This window comes from Syngnathus typhle, linkage group LG21, assembly GCF_033458585.1.
Source record: "Syngnathus typhle isolate RoL2023-S1 ecotype Sweden linkage group LG21, RoL_Styp_1.0, whole genome shotgun sequence".
Lineage (NCBI taxonomy): Eukaryota > Metazoa > Chordata > Actinopteri > Syngnathiformes > Syngnathidae > Syngnathus > Syngnathus typhle.
In genome coordinates, this window is record NC_083758.1 from 7,069,147 (window position 1) to 7,086,999 (window position 17,853).

Consider the following 17,853-nt stretch of genomic DNA (forward strand, 5'->3'; position numbering starts at 1 on the left):
TCCATCCTTTGATCTCGTGATTCAGCACTCAAGCGGATGGACAGCAAATAAATGATCATTTATTTTAGAAAAAAATCTCCTTTTAGAAATGATAAATATGTATTCATTATTTCTCTATTTGCCGATTTTCAACCGATTATCATGTCAGTCATCATCATTAGCGTTTGAAGGAAGTGTCAAACTTTTTGCTCCTGAATTCTTTTGAGCACGCTCACAAATTTCACCTGCCTGCTTTTGTAGCTTTTTAATGAGACCTCCTCTTTATCTTTAGTCCTTTTAATCATTCTAATCTCCCTAATGAACCAGAAGAAGCATGTAGAAGGGTGTTTGGGGGTTCAGCTGGAGTGGAATGGGATTAAAAAAACATAGGAGAGAAGCACTTTTCCCCGTAAACTGACAACAGCAGGCTGACGTGCTGTTTCCCTTCACCTGTCACTCAAAGTCAAACCACTGGATTTACTGTAGACTCGCTCTGTCCATCTCTCGCTCACACACACACATACACAACTTTACTTACTGTCACGCATGCACACACAATTACAGTACATCACACACTGGTCTTCACATTTCACCAGCCTTGTAAGCAGTGAACCATAACAGGCCTGTCTCCTCTCACACTTTCCTTGTTAGTGCAGAGAAAGAGTGAGAAAGCGATACTATAGCTATATACGATATGTGTAAAAAAAAAAAAATACACTACCGTTCAAAAGTTTGGGGTCACAAAATTGTTTGGGTGACCCCAAACTTTTGAACGGTAGTGTAAATATTATTATAATAAAATATTATGAATTAAATATTATAAATTATATCTTATATTTGTATAAGATTATATATAATCTATGAATATAAGTATACATATATATTATAAGATTTTTTACACAGAAGATTGTATATATAATCTATAAATAATTATCTAAATAAATATATACACTACCGTTCAAAAGTTTGGGGTCACCCAAACAATTTTGTGACCCCAAACTTTTGAACGGTAGTGTATATATTTTATAATTTATTTAATTTTTTTATATTTATTTTTTGTATAAATTATATTTGTATTATACATATATACTATATATATTTTTTTAATTTATTTTATATATTTTTATATTTTTTGTATAAATTACAACGTTTATATTTGTATTATACATATATATTTTATATAAAAAAATATACATTAAAAAAATAGATATTTATCGTCATACAAAGACACGCAGATGCAGAAAGAGACTTGGATTTCCAAGGCCACCGCCGTAAAAATCGATTGAATTCAGGTCTCCCTCGTACACAGGTTGTTGCTATCTCATCTGTCTCTTCCTTCTTTTCTTTACTTTGCCTTTTGCAGACATCCATCTGCTCCCCCAAGCGCTTTTGTCCTTTTCATTCCCCCATTTTCCTCCTTTTATAACCACTCATCCATTATCCGTATCAAGGTGGGCAAACGGAGTGAGGAAAGAGGCGAGAACAGTCTTTAAAAACTTGAATTAAGTTCTCAAAAAATACGCAAGCGGGCCAACTCCTAATTAAAATGATGACTGTGTTCTCCATTAGAGAGAGATGGCCGCCTGATAAACACTCATTTTGATTTCTTTTGACACCTCCAAAAAGGAATTTAAAAAGACGGCAGATCATCAAGGCAACACGAGGTTGGGCGGAATACATTAAAAATAAAAAATCTGCTCCACGTGTGACCTTTTTTTTTGGCGGCAGAACTGACTGGGATTTCCAAATTGGATTGGCTGAGAATAAAAATGGCAATTAATTATATGAGAAAAAAGAAATGCTTGTGTTATTTTGAGATCGGTAGTGTCAAGGGTGTCACAACCTAAGACGCCCGCTGGAAAAACAAAACAAAACACTGTAATTCATTTGACGCCGGAAGGCAGTACGCCTCCGTACATACAGTGCGTAAGTCTCCACCCCCTCGTGCCAGCCCTACGCAGCCTTGCTCCACTTCTCATGTGAATCGAAGCATCACACATCCGTCCATATGGCGCCCTAACGTGACATTGGCATCCGACTCCCCCCCTTGAAAAATCAGCAGAAAATGTCGTAAAATCTTACAAAAATAACAAAACGATTCCCAACCCCCAAAGTGGCGTCATAATTGTCACGCGATCCTCCCTTGTTCTTTTCCTGCTCGTGCAATGCAGCAGTAACCTTATACATCGATATTCCAATCCCATAAGTCTATAAAATGGCCACTAGCCAATAATGTGGCAGCAGTGCCATATGGCATCACACTGTCAAATCCCCAAACAGGCTGCAATTAGTGTTGCTTGGGAAGTGTCGGTGTCCCACCTACGTCCCACCATCCAAAAGGTCAAGTGTCAGGAGCACCAGCAGCTGGAAGCTTGACGTAGGAACTCCAGCCGTATAGGGAGTCGGGTACTAGCAAGGGTAAAGGGGTCATGTTGTTGGCAAGGTGCAGGATAGATAGATGGATGTATGGATGATGGTGGCGGAGTGTTTTGGAGGCTTGTCAGCTCTGCCATTTGTCAACCGAGTTCCTCCGGTCCCCTCGGGCCTCGTAGCGAGGCCCAGCCTCCACGAGAGCTCTCATCCACTCATGCTCCATGTCCTCATTCACCCTCTTGTCCCCGGCAGTGCGCTTCATTGCACGCTGATTTTTTATTTATTTATTTATCTATTTTGTTGCCACGGAGAGAGAGAGAGCGTGGGCTCGATTGTTTTGTCTGTGTCGCTTTCTGCGTCATGCAACCGCTTATTATTTCAAATGGCATTTCAAGTCCAGGATTATGCAGAGGGTGTCCAATATTTGCTTGAGGTTATTAGTTTTTTTTGTATGAATTCCATTTAGCAGAGGGTGATAAGTGAGGCTGCAGTGACATCTGGAGGATGATGGTGACATTGCAACGTGAACTTAACCTGTGTTTATTTTTATGGCTGACTGGTACTGTTCATAATTCGCTCCACCTTGACAAAGAATATTTTGTTAGCCCCAAAAATTTATTCCAGTCTGGATTTTGTAGCCAGTGACTATCAGATGCACTTCCGAAAATATCACTCACATGATCCTTGATATACAGTTCCTTTATTTGAACTCCACAGGCCCTTGCATGTGATTCCACCCAATTATAAATCCATGTGTGGTTATGTCACGCCCACTTCTACCAGATCATTCTGTGCGAAAAAGCGAAGCCGGCCTTCTGCCATGCCAACGCTGGCGAGCGGCCATCTGCTTTGAGGGTGCCAGCGTGGGATCGCTGCCCGTTTTGACAAAAGGTCGCCATACCCCGGATTGGATCAAGTGACTTATTCTGAACTGCTTTACCGCCCACGGTGACGCACTCGTTGAAACCTGAACCCGTTTTGAGTGCGTGATGTCATAACGAGACGTCGATAAATGACACTGCGACCGTTTGCCGGGCAAATTTGAATTCCTTCCAAGTATTCTCGACAGGCACTTAAAAACAAAACGATGGATGGAGCCGCAGAGGCAAAAGCGGCTTTCTCATTCAGAGCCGTCGAGGTTCACAGAGTTTATTCCCGTGAATGGCGTGGGGGGGAGGGGGGGGGAGCGGCAACATCACGAGCCTTTTGTTGTTGCTAGGCAAGATTTGCTAGATTTGTTTTGATTGCCAAAAAGTGTCAACGTTGTGGCTAAAAATGCATCTCGAGTCTCCTGAAAATGTTGTGAGCAGTCGTTGAGTTTATTCAAGAAAGCCAGACAACCACGGCACTACTCGGAAAAAGTAGGAAAGGCAAAAAAAAATACAAATATAAAAATCACAGACGCAAACGTGTTATCACACTTACTCCCTCGTCCTTCCTTCGTACACTACAGTGCAAAAAATTAGGAACATGACTATCGTGTCGTTTCACACTCGCACGCCGTATCTTATCCATTATTCGGACCTAACTGACTTTGTTTGTTGCCCCCTGAGGGCCCCTCCACTTGTAAAACCACCAGGCCATAGAAAACATGTAGAGCAGAAAAAACGCCGGGAATTCGTAGAGAACGACGACAACGAAGAACCCGGCCACCGGCAGGCTGCAGGTGAGCATTCTGCTGATGTGACTCAGGATGTACAAGACGCTCCACCACATGAAACCGCCGGACCCCCTGGAGGGACTTTGGCTTTCTTCTGTGGGGTTACTTCCCGGCGGATCCTGATCAACCTTTGTGTTTCTTCGGGAAGGACCATGGACCCTCCTGACTGAGTCATCTCCAATTTGTCTGCACTCAGGTTCTGATTCACGAGTGTCCACATGACTTTGCTTGGTTTGGACTCTCTCAGTGCCTCGTTTCGTTGCGTGACTTTCATCTGGATCCAAAACATCGTCGTGGACGTTTGTTGTCGTCGGTTCTATGACCAAGGTTGCACCATTTTTGGAGATGCCGACACGGTCACCCGATGTGTCCGATTCCTCATTTTTCACCTCGAGAGCGCAAAAAACATTTTTTTCCCGATGGATGTTCTCAAGGTTCTTACATGATGTCGCCCCTTCAGTCTTGGGTTGAACGTCTCCTATGTGATTTGCATTGGCGGGTTTTATTCCGTAGCTTTCGGACGATTGATTTTTCTGAGGCTCTTCTGTAAACGTGACAGCACGATTACAGTTCTTTGCGAGTCCGTCCGAAGCATCCCAAGATGCCACCATGTCATCTATCGCATTGTGTGGTTCTTCCCATTCTTGGCTTCCTCGCCGTGAGATGTCATCACCATCCCGAGTCTTTGCTGTCGTGTCTGTTGTCGTCGACTCTCTCTGGCTTGTTTCTACGGCAGCTGCGAGCTGCTCGGTTTCGTGTAGTCCCCCTTTTAACCAGGCTTCTTCATGCTTGTGACACTTACTTAAAATGTCAACAGAGTCACAAGACACGAGCACGGGAGACCCGAGCGCGGTTATGTTTTCAGCGCCGCCGACAACGCCGGGTGTCTGGCGGTCCTCGGAGTTTAAGGAAACGTGATCCGGGGGAGCATGTGAGGAGGTGGTCGGCTCTGCATTCCGAGGTACGTTCTGGTTCTCGCTCGCGGGGGGAACCGAAGCGGCGGTCTGCAGCCATTCCGACTCGGAAACTCCGCAGTTGCGAGGCCCGTGAATAAACGCCTGCCACACGTCGCACACGGGGCTTTCGTGATCCGGGCTCGGACTTTTCTCGTTAAGAAAGGTTCCCCAAATATTATTGACAGACACCGCAGCTTTTGCGGTTTCCACCTTGGCTCTCCTGGTCCAGATATTCCGCTCCATGTTGGAGCTCACCCGCTGCTTCTGCTTCTCATTGTCCCAGTCTAGTGTAATCAGAGGAATTTGGTGATAGGTGAGGACTTGTTTCCTTCGGCGTTCAAGCAAAAAATCCCCCGAGGGTTGAAGGGTGTTAGCGGGGTCACGCCACCTCTGGGACAAAATGTCTTTCACGTGCGCCAAGCGCCCCGCTCGCTGTCGGCTTTTTAGGCTCGCCACCTGTCAAAGAGGTCACAAAGTTCAAAGTTGGAAAAAAAACCGGTCACGCTCAAAGTAAAATAAAATAAAATAAAATAAAATTGCCAGTTGATTTATTTCACAAAACAATTAAATAAGACAAACTCATCATAAATCCAGGAATGAACCTCACCAAAGGTTTGCGTTCAGCGGGCAAGAATAACGACGGACCCTCCGCTCTCATCTCCACCGCGTCACGCGGGTCCTCGGCCTCTGCGAGTCGACAAGGGTCAGAGTTTACGAGGGGGCCGGCTTTGACCAACGTAATATAATCGTGACACATGTAAACACACCTGCGGCAAGTGTCAGCATGTCCGTAAATTCTTTTTCCTGTGTGCTCGCCCTCCTGTAATAGCACAATAGTCAGTCTCCCGTGTTTATTTATTTTTTTCTTCAGCAGGGCATGATGTCACTCGCAGGAAAAAAATAATAATCCTACTATGCAATCAGATGAGCATGTACACACAGGAAGTGCCTGTCTGTCTCCATCCAGCAGTCGAGAGAGAGAGAGACACCAGCACCATATACGGGCAAAATAATCCATCGCTGCAAAATTACGTAATTGCACTGGAGTTGCCAGCTCCGACTTTAACCCCAAAAGCAAAACTCTCCCCTACCTGTTGGCTTTGAGGCAACTCCTCTTCATCTTCAGTTCCTCTTGCACTTGTTTCTTGGCAGGACTCTTCAGGTGGCAGAACATGACGTAGTTCATCTCCTGGTTGTTCGCCCAAAAAGTGCCGGCCGAGGTCTCGTAGCACAGGCAGAACTCGACCCGAGTCCCCTCTTTCTCCAACGGAAGAGCCACCGTGTACTGGAAAGTGAAGCGATCTGTTTTCCGATCACTCGATCCGGGTACGTAGTCGGCCGGCAGGTCAAAGTGGCTCTTCCAGCCGTCCAGGGTGATGCGGGCGTAGACGGACTTACTGAAGCAGAGGTTAAGAACCCGCACGTATCCTCGGAGATTTGTAGTTCCCGGGAGGAGCTCCACCCTCTCCAGCTCCACCATCTGCTCCTCCAACCGCCGCACCAGTTCCTCCTCAGATGAGGGCGCCGTAAAAAGACACGAGAGGTAGAACTCCTCTTGCGGCGGCGACTTTCCTTCCGCGTCCTCACCGGCGTGGACGTCGTCGTACTCCTTGACGGACACCAGGTTGAGCCCGAAGGCGTCGGCGAAGGAAACCTTCCTCCGGACTGTGGAAGTTGCTTCCCACTCGGGTTCTTCCTCATCGGTAGTGGAGCCCCAAGGGGGGAAGGCCTCCATCCTGACCTCTTCTTCCCGTCTTCCGAAAGACAACCTATCCTCCTCCAGGGGTTGAATGGACAGAGCCTCCATGGTAGCCAGCTGTCGGCCTGTCCTGCCGTCCGTCTGCCTCGGAGGGTGACGCCGAGTGCAGTGCCCTCAGCCTGTCCGGGGGGGTGACACCGGAGAAGGGGCGAGCGAGAGAAGAGGCTACGTGACTGGACAGATGGAGTCGGCTTGCAGCTGAGTCCGGGCCAAGACTATTAATAGGACACATCAAGCGCATTGGTCCTTCGCTCGTTCATCCCGCCACAATGTGTTTGCTAGCGACAAGAATAAATAAATCCAAACCCGTCTTATGTAACAGCACTCAGGACATGACAAAGGCCACGTCCGCAGGGATGATGCGAGCATTCCTCTAAAATCCTGACAAAGAGGAAACTCTGTCCTATTATTAGTAAGACCACAACATGTGTCCTCCAGTCCCCCGTAATCCCCAATATCCTACATTTCCCACAATGCATTGGTTTGAGGTCGAACTCCAACTCCAAACATGTTTCGTGATCTAAAAAAATAAAATAAAATAATAATAATAACTAATAATAATAATAACTAAAAATAATAATAAAATAAAATAAAATAAAATAAAATAAAATAAAATAAAATAAAATAAAATAAAATAAAATAAAATAAAATAAAATAAAATAAAATAAAATAAAATAAAATAAAATAAAATAAAATAAACGTTTCGCAATCTCCTTACTATTCTTCTCTCCAGTGAGTCTTTCACCTCATTTTCTGGACCAAAAAGCAGATCTCATTCTATTCTTTGTTTGGCCAGATTAAGCCCCCTGAATGCGTTCAACCATGTGAAGTTTAATTCAACTAATCCTCGATATGCTGTGCGACCACCAGCCCCTTACGGTTACAGTAACTCTTGTCAGTAGACTTCAATGCGAGTCGCACAATCCCTCACAGGTGGCCTCTGTCCACAAAGACCACTTTGTTCCCCCAGCCAAATATTTCCCTCTAATGACTTTTAATGACCTATTTAGGCTCCGGCTATTATTAGGCGTCATTCCTTTTCTCCTGTGTAGAGGAACATAGCAACTCATGTTCACTACGTGGGTGGAAATGGTCAGTGTGGATGTACAGAATATGTGTTTTTTTTTAAGGCTATAGTGTTCATTTTTTATCAAATAATAATTGTAATTTCAATGCCTGATCAATAGAGGGCGCTATTTGATCATGATAAGATTTAGTAAGGCGCATGCAAAGAGAATTTTTCAGGGAGTCAAAGGTTGGTCATTCTTTAAGTCGTCAAATCAAATAAAACTTGCCATTAATCCACAAAGCAATGGCTGTTATATGAAAGAATTGATCTGATTGATAGGAAATCAATAAAAATGGAAACTTAAAAAATATCCAGTATGATATAATATTTTGAATGGACCATTAACTGAGTATATTTGCTGTGTCTGCAACTGAGATGGGTAAAATGCCGTATGACAAAAAATATATTTTTTTTTCTTTTGGGCCATTGCTGACTGTCATTCAACATATGACCGCTTGGTGTCAGCAAACCCCCACATGTTTAATTGCAATTCGGGCCAGCATAGTTTTAATTGAAATATTCGCATCATTTTTAACACAAGCAAACAAATACCAAAACATACGACATATTTACGGCATTAAAAGCGGAATGGAAGTTTTTTTGGGTACATTTTCACACATGTTTATTCAGGACCACTGTGCTTGTTCTTCAGAATGAAGGTTGGTTTTTGCTTTTATTGTGGTTCTGATAACTGATTTTGAATAAGGCCTAACATTGCAATAATTAAGTTCATCACACCCAGTTATGCATAAAAAACACGCATTTATTTTAGTATTTGCCTTTAAAAAATATATTTTCCTTTTTGGGGGGGATAAAATGATTATTTTAGTCATTTCCATGTCTTTGCAGAAATTGTGTTTATTGTAAATTATTCCACAAGGCTTGTGAGCATGTGAGACAATCTTGCCACATCTTTTTGCACCTTGTTATTGCACTCATTTTGCAGCAATATTCCGTATAATTTAATTGCAATAGCTAATTCTAAATGTTAACTTGGATATTATTTAGCAGAAAATGTGTTGCTCTTTTTTATTTGTGTTAAATCACGTGTTGACACTTCGCTGGTTGATTATAATTATTTCTGAGTGAAAATATTGGGGTGGAAACATCTTGGTTATGGGTTGAGTTTAGGTTGTGAGGAAGCATCATTTAAAATCACAATTTGAGTTAAAAAAAAAAAGTTTATTTGAATTAACTTAATTTGTTTGCGGAGCAGGTGGCCCGTGACGTCACACGGGGTCGCAGTACACCCAAAAATAACAAGGCTCACCCTCCGCTCTCAGGGATGAAGATGACGATGATGATGATGATGATGAGGAGGTGGTTGGGTGTGTATGTGTGTTCTAGTCCCAAAGTGCGTGGCGTGGATACATCTTGATGTGTGTGTGTGTGTTTGAATGGAAACGAAGAAAACACACACGCACACAAGCAGCCTTTTTTTTTTTTTTTTTCTCCTCTTCCCGCATTGCGCGTCATTCAAACGGGACTGCTGGCTTACTCCTCTGGGTTGCACTCGTAAGCCTAAAAACAGCGTCGTTGGTGGGAGACACTGGTGCCCAGCGGAGGGAGGAATATTTGTGCTTATTTACTCTTCTGCAGCTTGTTGTCACTTTGCGTCATGGGCAGTCCCAACTGTCACATGTGAAGACTTGACCACCAAAAAAAAAAAACCCCAAAAAACCCAGGACTTCCTCTTCACCAACTTGTCCTCTTTTTTTTTTTGTTTGAGCAACTTCACCGTGAAAAATCACCTGAGACTTTCCAAAGGTAAGTTGCTATACTTTTTTTGTGCGCAATTCGCTGCGTGGATGCTGAACTCGCACTTTTGACGCGCGGTTGTATTTATTTGCAACATTTTTGGTTGCGTGTGTCTTTGTCATGGTTTTAAATACTCCGTGTGCATTAAATGACGTCAACAAACTCGAGATCATTTGTAAAGTGCATTGAATTGTAGTTTTCAAAATGCAGACTATTTTATTTAGTTCGCCACAGAAATCCAATTAGGATCGTTTAAACCGAATTATTAGAGTGCGTTTTATATTTTTGCTGCGTCAATTTAAAGCATTTTTCCTCACAATTGTCACAGTTTTAATCACCCTTGTAAATTACAGTTGCCATTGTGGTGTGTACAATTTATTTTTTTGCAGCAAAGTGACATTTTTACGTGTGCGTTGACAAGTTCCATTTGCAATCACTGGCTCATTTTGAGCGAATATTTATTTGAACCGCTTTTGTAGAAAATATTGATTATGACAGGGGACTCAAAAGTTTTACAAGAAATCTTTTGAGGTGTGCTCATTTATGCGGAATCGTTTGTAAGCATTCTCAGTCCCCAAAAAAATCACACTATTTTCATATTGTGGATTAAATATGTCATAAATAATAGCAAAGATCCTGTTAATATGAGTAACAGACTCTAAGATAATATTGTAATTTTTTTTCCAATGATGGACAGTGAAAGGGAAAATTTGCAACCTTGTCTTGCACAAATTAAGATCTGCAATAACTGAGTGTATTGATAGAATCCATTTAAATCCAACACACAAGCACGATCCCGCTGTGCCGATACCGCGTATCGATACTCTCTAACAACATTTCTCTTTGACGAGCCGGCCGGCCGCCTGGAGATTAACCGCGGCGACCCTCCTCGTGGGGAGCCGCAGGGTGCACAGGTGTTGCCTCCCGAGTTATGCAGGTGTGCAGCGCCGCGTTGCCGCCTCACTCAGCAGCTCCGGCGCTTCAAAGGCGCAGGCGGCAATAAACGGCCCTCGTGAAATATGTCGCTCCACGGTGCACAATCAGCCTCTTTGTTGGAGTGGCCCTGTAATCATTTGGTAAAGCAGGTTCAAAACGGACCTTGTGTATTATTATGTGCCATAAGAAAGGTCACTTCATTATATATATATATATTTTTTTCTTTCACATATGTATATATGGAGAAGAAAAAAAACCGACTTGCCATCAGTCTGTTGACCGTTGTTAGGAGCACTTATTAAAGCCACTCTCCCGGCCCGGCATCCATTTTTTGATTGCTGCATTCATCATGGAGCGCTCCTGCTCTACATTATGCTAATAGGAAAATGAATGTCCTCCACTGGATTAATGTGTGTAACCTGTCATAAATTTCAATCATTCATCAAAATCAAGATTTGCGTGCGCGCGTTTTAATCTTTAAATGTGGAAATTTATTTGTCATTCCTGGGAACTTTACACGCTGAAACGGACAATGGAAGGAGGCCAGATTGATTTTTTTTTCTTCTTAAATTACAAAAATTATTAAAATGTCCATACCAGAAAATTAGGTCTTTATTTGTAACATTTTTTGTTTATATGTTCTGGAGTCCATTCACATCCATCATATGTAGATTAAAAGAAAATTCAACCCTGCAAAAAAATCTTCCAGGTTTGATCCCTTTTAACTTCCCAGCAATGTTTCCATGACAACCTCCCTGCATGTTAAGGCAACCAGAAGTGATCACGTTGAATCCGCCGCCCCCCCAATCCAAAGTCAGAATGGAATTTGTGTTGACAGTTTTGGCCTTTAATGGCACTTTTGTAGCGCAGCAAAGTATTTGTTTACCGGGATCATACGCTCCAAGCTGTCAGCCTCGGAAAGATTTACTCCTCCAGATAAAAGAGTGTATTAGGCGCTTAAGAGGCTCCGCTTTTGCACCGTAATTGCCCACATCACTGTAATGATGTTTTGTGTGCCCAGTTGCTAAGGGTCTTGGGATAGCTCAGACTTTTTTTTTTTTTTTAACTTCTGCTCTGGGTCACCTAAGCCAAAGTCGTTAGGGGAGGAGCGAGACTCGGGTCAGGGTACGAGAAGGATTAGCTCTTGGACTCGTCGGGGCGTTATGTTTTTTTGATGTTGTCACGCCGATTGTTTGAACGCACGCTAACGTGTCGCTATTGGCAAACATGTGACTTGGAGAAAGAGAATATTTCGGGATGTGAGCGGAACACTCATCTATAAAATATTTTTTCTCGTAATGTTTGGACTTGTAATTTTGGTGTTCTTTTGCCAGAAGAAAAAAAAAAAAAAAACTGGCTACAAAATGGTAGCCGCAAAAAGCTAGCAACGACCAATCGGAGGAAAGCGATATTGGATATTTAAATCAACGAGAGCAGCCAGCCAATCAGAACAAAGCTGGTATATAATTTGAATATTAATGAGAAATTCCAGGTGACCATCATTTTTTTGTCGCCCTGATAAAAACGACTGTTATCTTCCATCACTTGTTTACGTGCCGCGGTCACGGTCTGATGCGTGGCTTTCTCATCAGGGGGGGGTTGCCGGTGGTGGGGGGGGCGGGGCTTAGTGTTGGTTTTGAGGTGTTTGTTCCGAATTAAAGATAAGAGGTCACTCGTGGCAAAAGGCAAGGTCATCTCAGAGCTCCTAACCACATGTGACGGACGAGCGCTTGCACTCGAGGCTAACGCTATCGCGCTAGTCCTTTTTTTTTTTTACCTCATCCGTTTTGATGGCAGCTCGGTTATTCGAGACGGTCGACTGTCAAACGCTTCGTTATCCGAGCCCATCCAATTTGGGGTGGCTTGTAAACAAACGGCGTTTACTGGTACCTTTCCACTCGGGACCGAAAAGTATGTTGCGAGAGGAGCAAATAAAACGAGAGTGGTCGAGGGTGCACGGGGGGGGCTGCTTTGTGACAGTAACACTTTTTGACAGGCACATTAGGCCGCAGAAAGAGCATCCAGCTCGGGGCTGAGGGCATATGGTGCCGCCTTCTGCCGGCGTCGCTCCAGACCAAGCTAGAACGCTCGCGCAGGGTCACGACTGTCTCAGGTTTGTTCCTTCTGTCTCACCCGGGCCAAATAAAAAAAATGGGAGGGGGGGGGTTGGTCGGTGATGATGCGGCTATTTGTCTGCTGCCCTACGATGGATGGGTGTCTTTGGTGAAAGGACAAAAAGGATGTTCGGAGTCCCTTTCGGCCAAGATTTTTGTCGACGGGAAGTGGGGGGGGGGGGTGACGTTTGACATTGTCACAAACGTTTTGGCGTTGGCTCTCTCCAACAGGCGCCGTAGTGGAGGGATTTGATCTTTCACCATTTGAAGGGATCTTGGACGACGAGGCCTAATCCTACTCTAAACAATGGCCGTGTTTCCACCACAGCGGCTTTGCTGGCTTCATCCACGCGAGGAGCGTTTAAAGTTTAAGATGACGCACCGTCGTGGTTGGGAAGGCGGCGTATCGGTGGGGAGGCTAATTACAGGCTAGCGGCGGGATCACAGCTTTGGGCTTTTCGGACACGCTTTTTTGGCAAATGGAGGGGTGGCTGTAAAATAATGTTTTTTATTTCCGTGATTTTATTTCGATCGTCACTTCTGGTGAACAGCGGGGCAGATGGTCTTGAGCGCCCACCCGTGCCGAAATACCTCCAAGCAGCTGTTGAAAAAGAACTTTTCGGTTTTTTTTCTTTGCCGCCAAGTCAAACCTGTTACAACACCTGTTTCTGCATATGCAAATCTGTTGTTTTGTCATTTCATTAAACAAGGCGCCACGACACGGGTCCCTCGTGGTTGCGAACGCGACTGGCACCGAGCCCAGTTGGCATGCGAGACGCCCGAGGCGGGGGTGAGGAGAAGTGGAAGGAAAAGGAGGGGATGTCGAGGGGTGACTCAGCCAGGAGATGCCCTCGTGGTTCAATCTGGCTTGCTTCCTAAAATGTGGCTAATTATGAACACTCTTACGTGATTAGCATCTTCCCTCTTGGAGTTGCAGGAAGTAGCCAAAAAAATTGGCACACGTGTCTGGCACACGACTCGCTCCCTCCTCCTCGTCCTCCTGCTGCTCCGCCCATCCTCATCCCTTCATCATCTGGCGCTCTCCTGCAGCGCTCGCCTCTTAACCACATGTGCCGGCACCGGGGCCCTTGCTTTTGCTCCGGGGCTAATTGTTCGCTGGTTGGCGGGGGCCTGGATTGGTGTCGATGATGATGATGATGAAGAGGAGGAGGTTGGGTTGGGCGGAGCGAATCGCAATCACGTCTGGAGATTGTCACCTTGTAATCCGCCTTGCGTACTGAACGCACCATGAAATTAAAGGCGCTCGCAAACCTGCGGAGAAACACCGATAGCGACTCGAAGATTGACACTGGCCACAATATTAGGAACAAGGAAAAATCTCTTTGCTATGATTCGTTGAATCCATTGTGCAGGTGAACGATTTGGATTTCAAAGCTAGCATGTAGCCATTAGCTCGTTATTAGCGACGCGACAAGAGTCGGCCGAACTAATCTGGCTTGATAACCGACCGCCGCCATTCCCCGCCCTCCCCTCCGGTGATTTGTACCCCCCCTTTTGCCTTAAAGCCCCACAAGCCCCCTCTGATACGGGGAGAGTTCATTAGAGATGGGCCTTTGATGGGCAGCCTTTTCATGTGACTACCGGTTCCTCAAATACCTTGATGTAGAAGCTTAAGAAGCCATTGTGCAGTAAGCCCTCCTTTTGATGCGACTTATTTAGATCTGCATAGTAAATCAGGGAGGGGAGGGGGGGAGTAAATAACCAACCAGCAGATGGAAGCAAGGAGATAAGGCGCCCCGGCGAACAATCGCATTTGTATTTTGTTATGATGTTGACAGCGGCTAAAATTGGCTAATCTGGAGCAGCTGATCTGCATTTCAAAGAAATCTCATTTAAAAGCGGCCGAGGATAAAGTTCCCCCTCATTGTGTCCATTTTATTGCATTCTTTACTAATTTATCTGGCCGCAGATTTAACGCGCGGTGAGCCGGCGTGGGCACGTTGCACACGGGGGTCTTAAATACGATGAAAGCGGCCCGCGTCTAGACTGTGAGCTGAGGGTAATTACACGTCTGACCATGAATAGAATCAGTTCCAGGACTCATCTCTCCTCGAGCGGCCCCCGGAATCGCTCCGCCAGTGCTGATAAGGCGCGTTTGGTCCCTGCGGAAATATTTCCTCCCAATATTGTATTGACTTTTCAGATCAACTTATTGTGTACTGTAATCTGGCAATACTTTATGTCGTAATATTTCTGGGATCCAGATATGTACGGTTTTTGGAGGTCACGAAGACTTTTTTCGGACGAAATAAAATACGATACGCGGTGTAGCCGCATGAAAGTCGACTTAGCGGCAAATCAAGTTAGTAGCACGTGCCAGTTTTTACCATCGGAGTCTACAAATTGATTACTTGTCAAAACTTTACTGCGGGACACAAAACATTCATAAGGGATTTGATTTTTTTTTTTTTTCCCCCCCAACTTCAAGCCTTTTATTTTTCTTCCCGCATGCACGCACGAGCAATCTGTGCAGCATTTTCCGCAAACTCAAAACAGTGAGAAATTATAGCAGTTGGCATGTTTTGTTTTCAGCTGTGCTCTTTGAGCTCCAGGCTTTTTCTTTTTTTTTCTTTTTTTTCCCCCTTTTTTTTTTGGTGGGTACAGTTCACAGAGCACATTCCTCAGGATTCAGCAGTTGCCGGTTGCCTGTAGGGGTCGTTGGAATTCTGGGAGATTAAGAAAGAATCTCAGAGAGGAACATCCGGGCTATCCTCTGACCCTCGTGCCACCTCTGGCATGCTTCCATCATATAAATTCTATTTACCGTAATTTTTGGACTATAAGTCACATAGTTTGGGTGGAGGGGCGACTTATACTCAGGAGCGACTTATATACATGTGTTTTTTTTGGGCATTTTATGGCTGGTGCGACTTATAGTCTGAAAATTACGGTATTCGTACGATTTTGGATCCCATCGACGTCTTCTATATACAGTACAGGCTACAAAACAGGCTGTTGAATAACTAGTTTTGAAATCAGAGATGAGTAAAAACTGTACAAATATTTGAAATAGACGAACGGCAATAAAAATTGCCTGCAATTTAGCAAAAGTTATTTCCCAAAGTGAAGACAATTTGTAGGTTTTAGCAATAACACAATTTGTCGCCGCGGGCCACATGAATTGATGTGGCGGGCCGTATCTGTCCCCCGGGCCTCGACTTTCACACCGGACTCAACAGAATAAAAATGAACGAGGGATGAATTGTCTGTCAGTCTAGCAGCGTGATTTATTTGGTGTTGACATGACGTCCCTTCAGGCATTGTAGCTTTTAACTTCAGAGAGTGTCTCCCACATGCATTCTCCTGTTTCACAGCAAAACCCAGGTGCACTTCTTTTTTTCTGTTTATTGCCTTCCGAAAAGAAAACTAGTTACGCAAGACCCCCGATCGAGCCCGCACACGCCGGCAGCCGCGCTAAAGATGCGGTTCAATAACTAACGATATACTTGCTGTCGCAGATTGCTGCCACGGCGGGACTCGCTCCACCTTTGTGACGGGACAAGTTCTCTCCCCTTGCAAGTAAGTCCGCTTTCCTGTCAAAAATGAACTTTGTAATGTCCACTCGGATGTCAGACCGCTAGAGTGATTGTAGTGGCTCGTCGAGGTCAAGAGGAGCCTATTATTACCCTTCCTCAAATGTAACAAATCTTGTCCACCTTGATAGAATTGCCCCTCCAGTTGCGCCTGTTTCACACCCCAAAGCTTTTCAATCTACTCTCGCTCGCAAGTTACGATACGCCGACAAATGCCGGCGCGCTTTGCCGTCTTTTTATTTATTTTCCTGACGTCCGCATTGAGATTTGTAGCGGAACGGGATTATACGAGCTTTAAGTGATATTCCGGTAAATCACACGATTCAGTCTTGCTTTGAATCCAAACATCTATTTTTTCCCCCTCCCGCTTGTGTTTTTTTTTTTTTTAGGCTGAAATATGCCGACTCTGCGCCTATAGAAACAACCTGAAAAGACGCACCGTGAAATCCAAAGTGGTAAGTGGAATTTTATTGTCACGGCATGCCGACCGACGTGTGTTGTGTTTTAGCGTGTACGATATAATGAGGCACATCAGTCATGTGACCGCTTTGGCCCGGTCCAAGCTGCTGAAACCACAAAAGTGGCGAGTTATAGCTGGAAAAAGTTTATTTGAGAGAATGTAGTAAAGGATATAAAGATTTCTGGATAGAAAGTGCAGTCGTATCTGGACAGACCAGATTCACATCAGCCTTAAACAGATTTGAAACCAGTTCTTAATTTGCCAAGTACTCGTTTGTATCTTCAAAACTGAACTCTCACTTTAATTTTGGTTACCGGACTTGTCAGAGTCATATCCGGACAGACCAGATTCACATCAGCCTTAAACCGATTTGAAACCAGTTCTTAATCTGCCAAGTACTCGGATATATCTTGAAAGCTGAACTCTCACTTTAATTTTGGATACCGGGCTTGTCAGTCATATCTGGACAGACCAGATTCACATCAGCCTTAAACAGATTTGAAACCAGTTCTTAATTTGCCAAGTACTCGTTTGTATCTTCAAAACTGAACTCTCACTTTAATTTTGGTTACCGGACTTGTCAGAGTCATATCTGGACAGACCAGATTCACATCAGCCTTAAACAGATTTGAAACCAGTTCTTAATTTGCCAAGTACTCGGTTATATCTTCAAAGCTGAACTCTCACTTTTTCGGCCAGCGGGCCGGCAAACTTCTTTCTAATCATTCCGGGAAAAAAAAAAGAAAAATCCCCAATTGCCGTACTTAGAGCGAAATAAGAAAATCTCCAGCAATTAAGTCTAACTTGGCTACTTTAAAGCAAGTGTGCGGTTCAGAGTGAGCAGCTCACATTTCCAGTTTGAAATTGATTTCTTGTTATAGATCAGAGAGCTCTTGTCATTTCATTTCCAATCCTCAAACGGTTCCCCCACCGCTAAGTGGCGGACCTCTCAGCAGGCCAACCTCGGCGGATCTTTACCCTGGCCACTCAGACCCATCGACTGGGTAGAGGGAGAAATCAAAAAAAGCGACTCCCGTCATTCCCCATCGGCGGCCGCCATTGTCTGGTTGATTTGGGATTGGCGCTGGAGGGGGAGGATGGAGATCAGGCCAAGCTCCCCATCCCCCCCTTTTTTCTTTTTTTTATCTTTATCCACCATTAACCCCAGTGCCCCCAGTGTGTGGCTCAGATCAGGACCACTGGTCAATCCCCCATTCACCGCCACATGGAATATT

The 17,853-nt window shown here is 44.4% G+C and overlaps 2 protein-coding genes across 7 annotated transcripts in view; one reads left to right on the plus strand and one right to left on the minus strand.

Annotated features, from left to right (window-relative positions):
• Positions 1–3,650: 3,650 nt before the first annotated feature.
• ppp1r3aa (protein phosphatase 1, regulatory subunit 3Aa) lies at positions 3,651–6,892 on the minus strand. The gene is made up of 4 exons (XM_061269049.1): positions 6,060–6,892; positions 5,736–5,788; positions 5,576–5,655; positions 3,651–5,424 (listed from the first exon to the last, which is right to left on the minus strand). The coding sequence occupies exons 1-4, from the start codon at positions 6,773–6,775 to the stop codon at positions 3,877–3,879; spliced, it is 2,397 nt and encodes a 798-aa protein (XP_061125033.1). The 5' UTR covers positions 6,776–6,892; the 3' UTR covers positions 3,651–3,876.
• A 2,169-nt stretch (positions 6,893–9,061) lies between these two features.
• foxp2 (forkhead box P2) overlaps positions 9,062–17,853 on the plus strand; it is a 67,068-nt gene continuing 58,276 nt past the window's right edge. For 2 of the 6 annotated variants that reach the window (XM_061269146.1, XM_061269145.1), the window contains exons 1-3: positions 9,064–9,563; positions 16,084–16,144; positions 16,548–16,613. The gene's annotated coding sequence lies outside the window, so the exon portion shown is untranslated. Of the gene's footprint in view, positions 9,564–15,867; positions 15,950–16,083; positions 16,145–16,547; positions 16,614–17,853 lie in introns of those variants that run through there. The other 4 variants (XM_061269147.1, XM_061269143.1, XM_061269149.1 and 1 more) reach the window with 4 other exon arrangements.

Coding starts and splice junctions, on each gene's coding strand:
- ppp1r3aa (XM_061269049.1), bottom strand. CDS start 6,775: ATGGAGGCTCTGTCCATTCAACCCCTGGAGGAGGATAGGTTGTCTTTC. Junction 5,789..6,059: donor AGTTGCCTCAAAGCCAACAG/GTAGGGGAGAGT, acceptor GTGCTATTACAG/GAGGGCGAGCACACAGGAAA. Junction 5,656..5,735: donor CATGCTGACACTTGCCGCAG/GTGTGTTTACAT, acceptor GTCGACTCGCAG/AGGCCGAGGACCCGCGTGAC.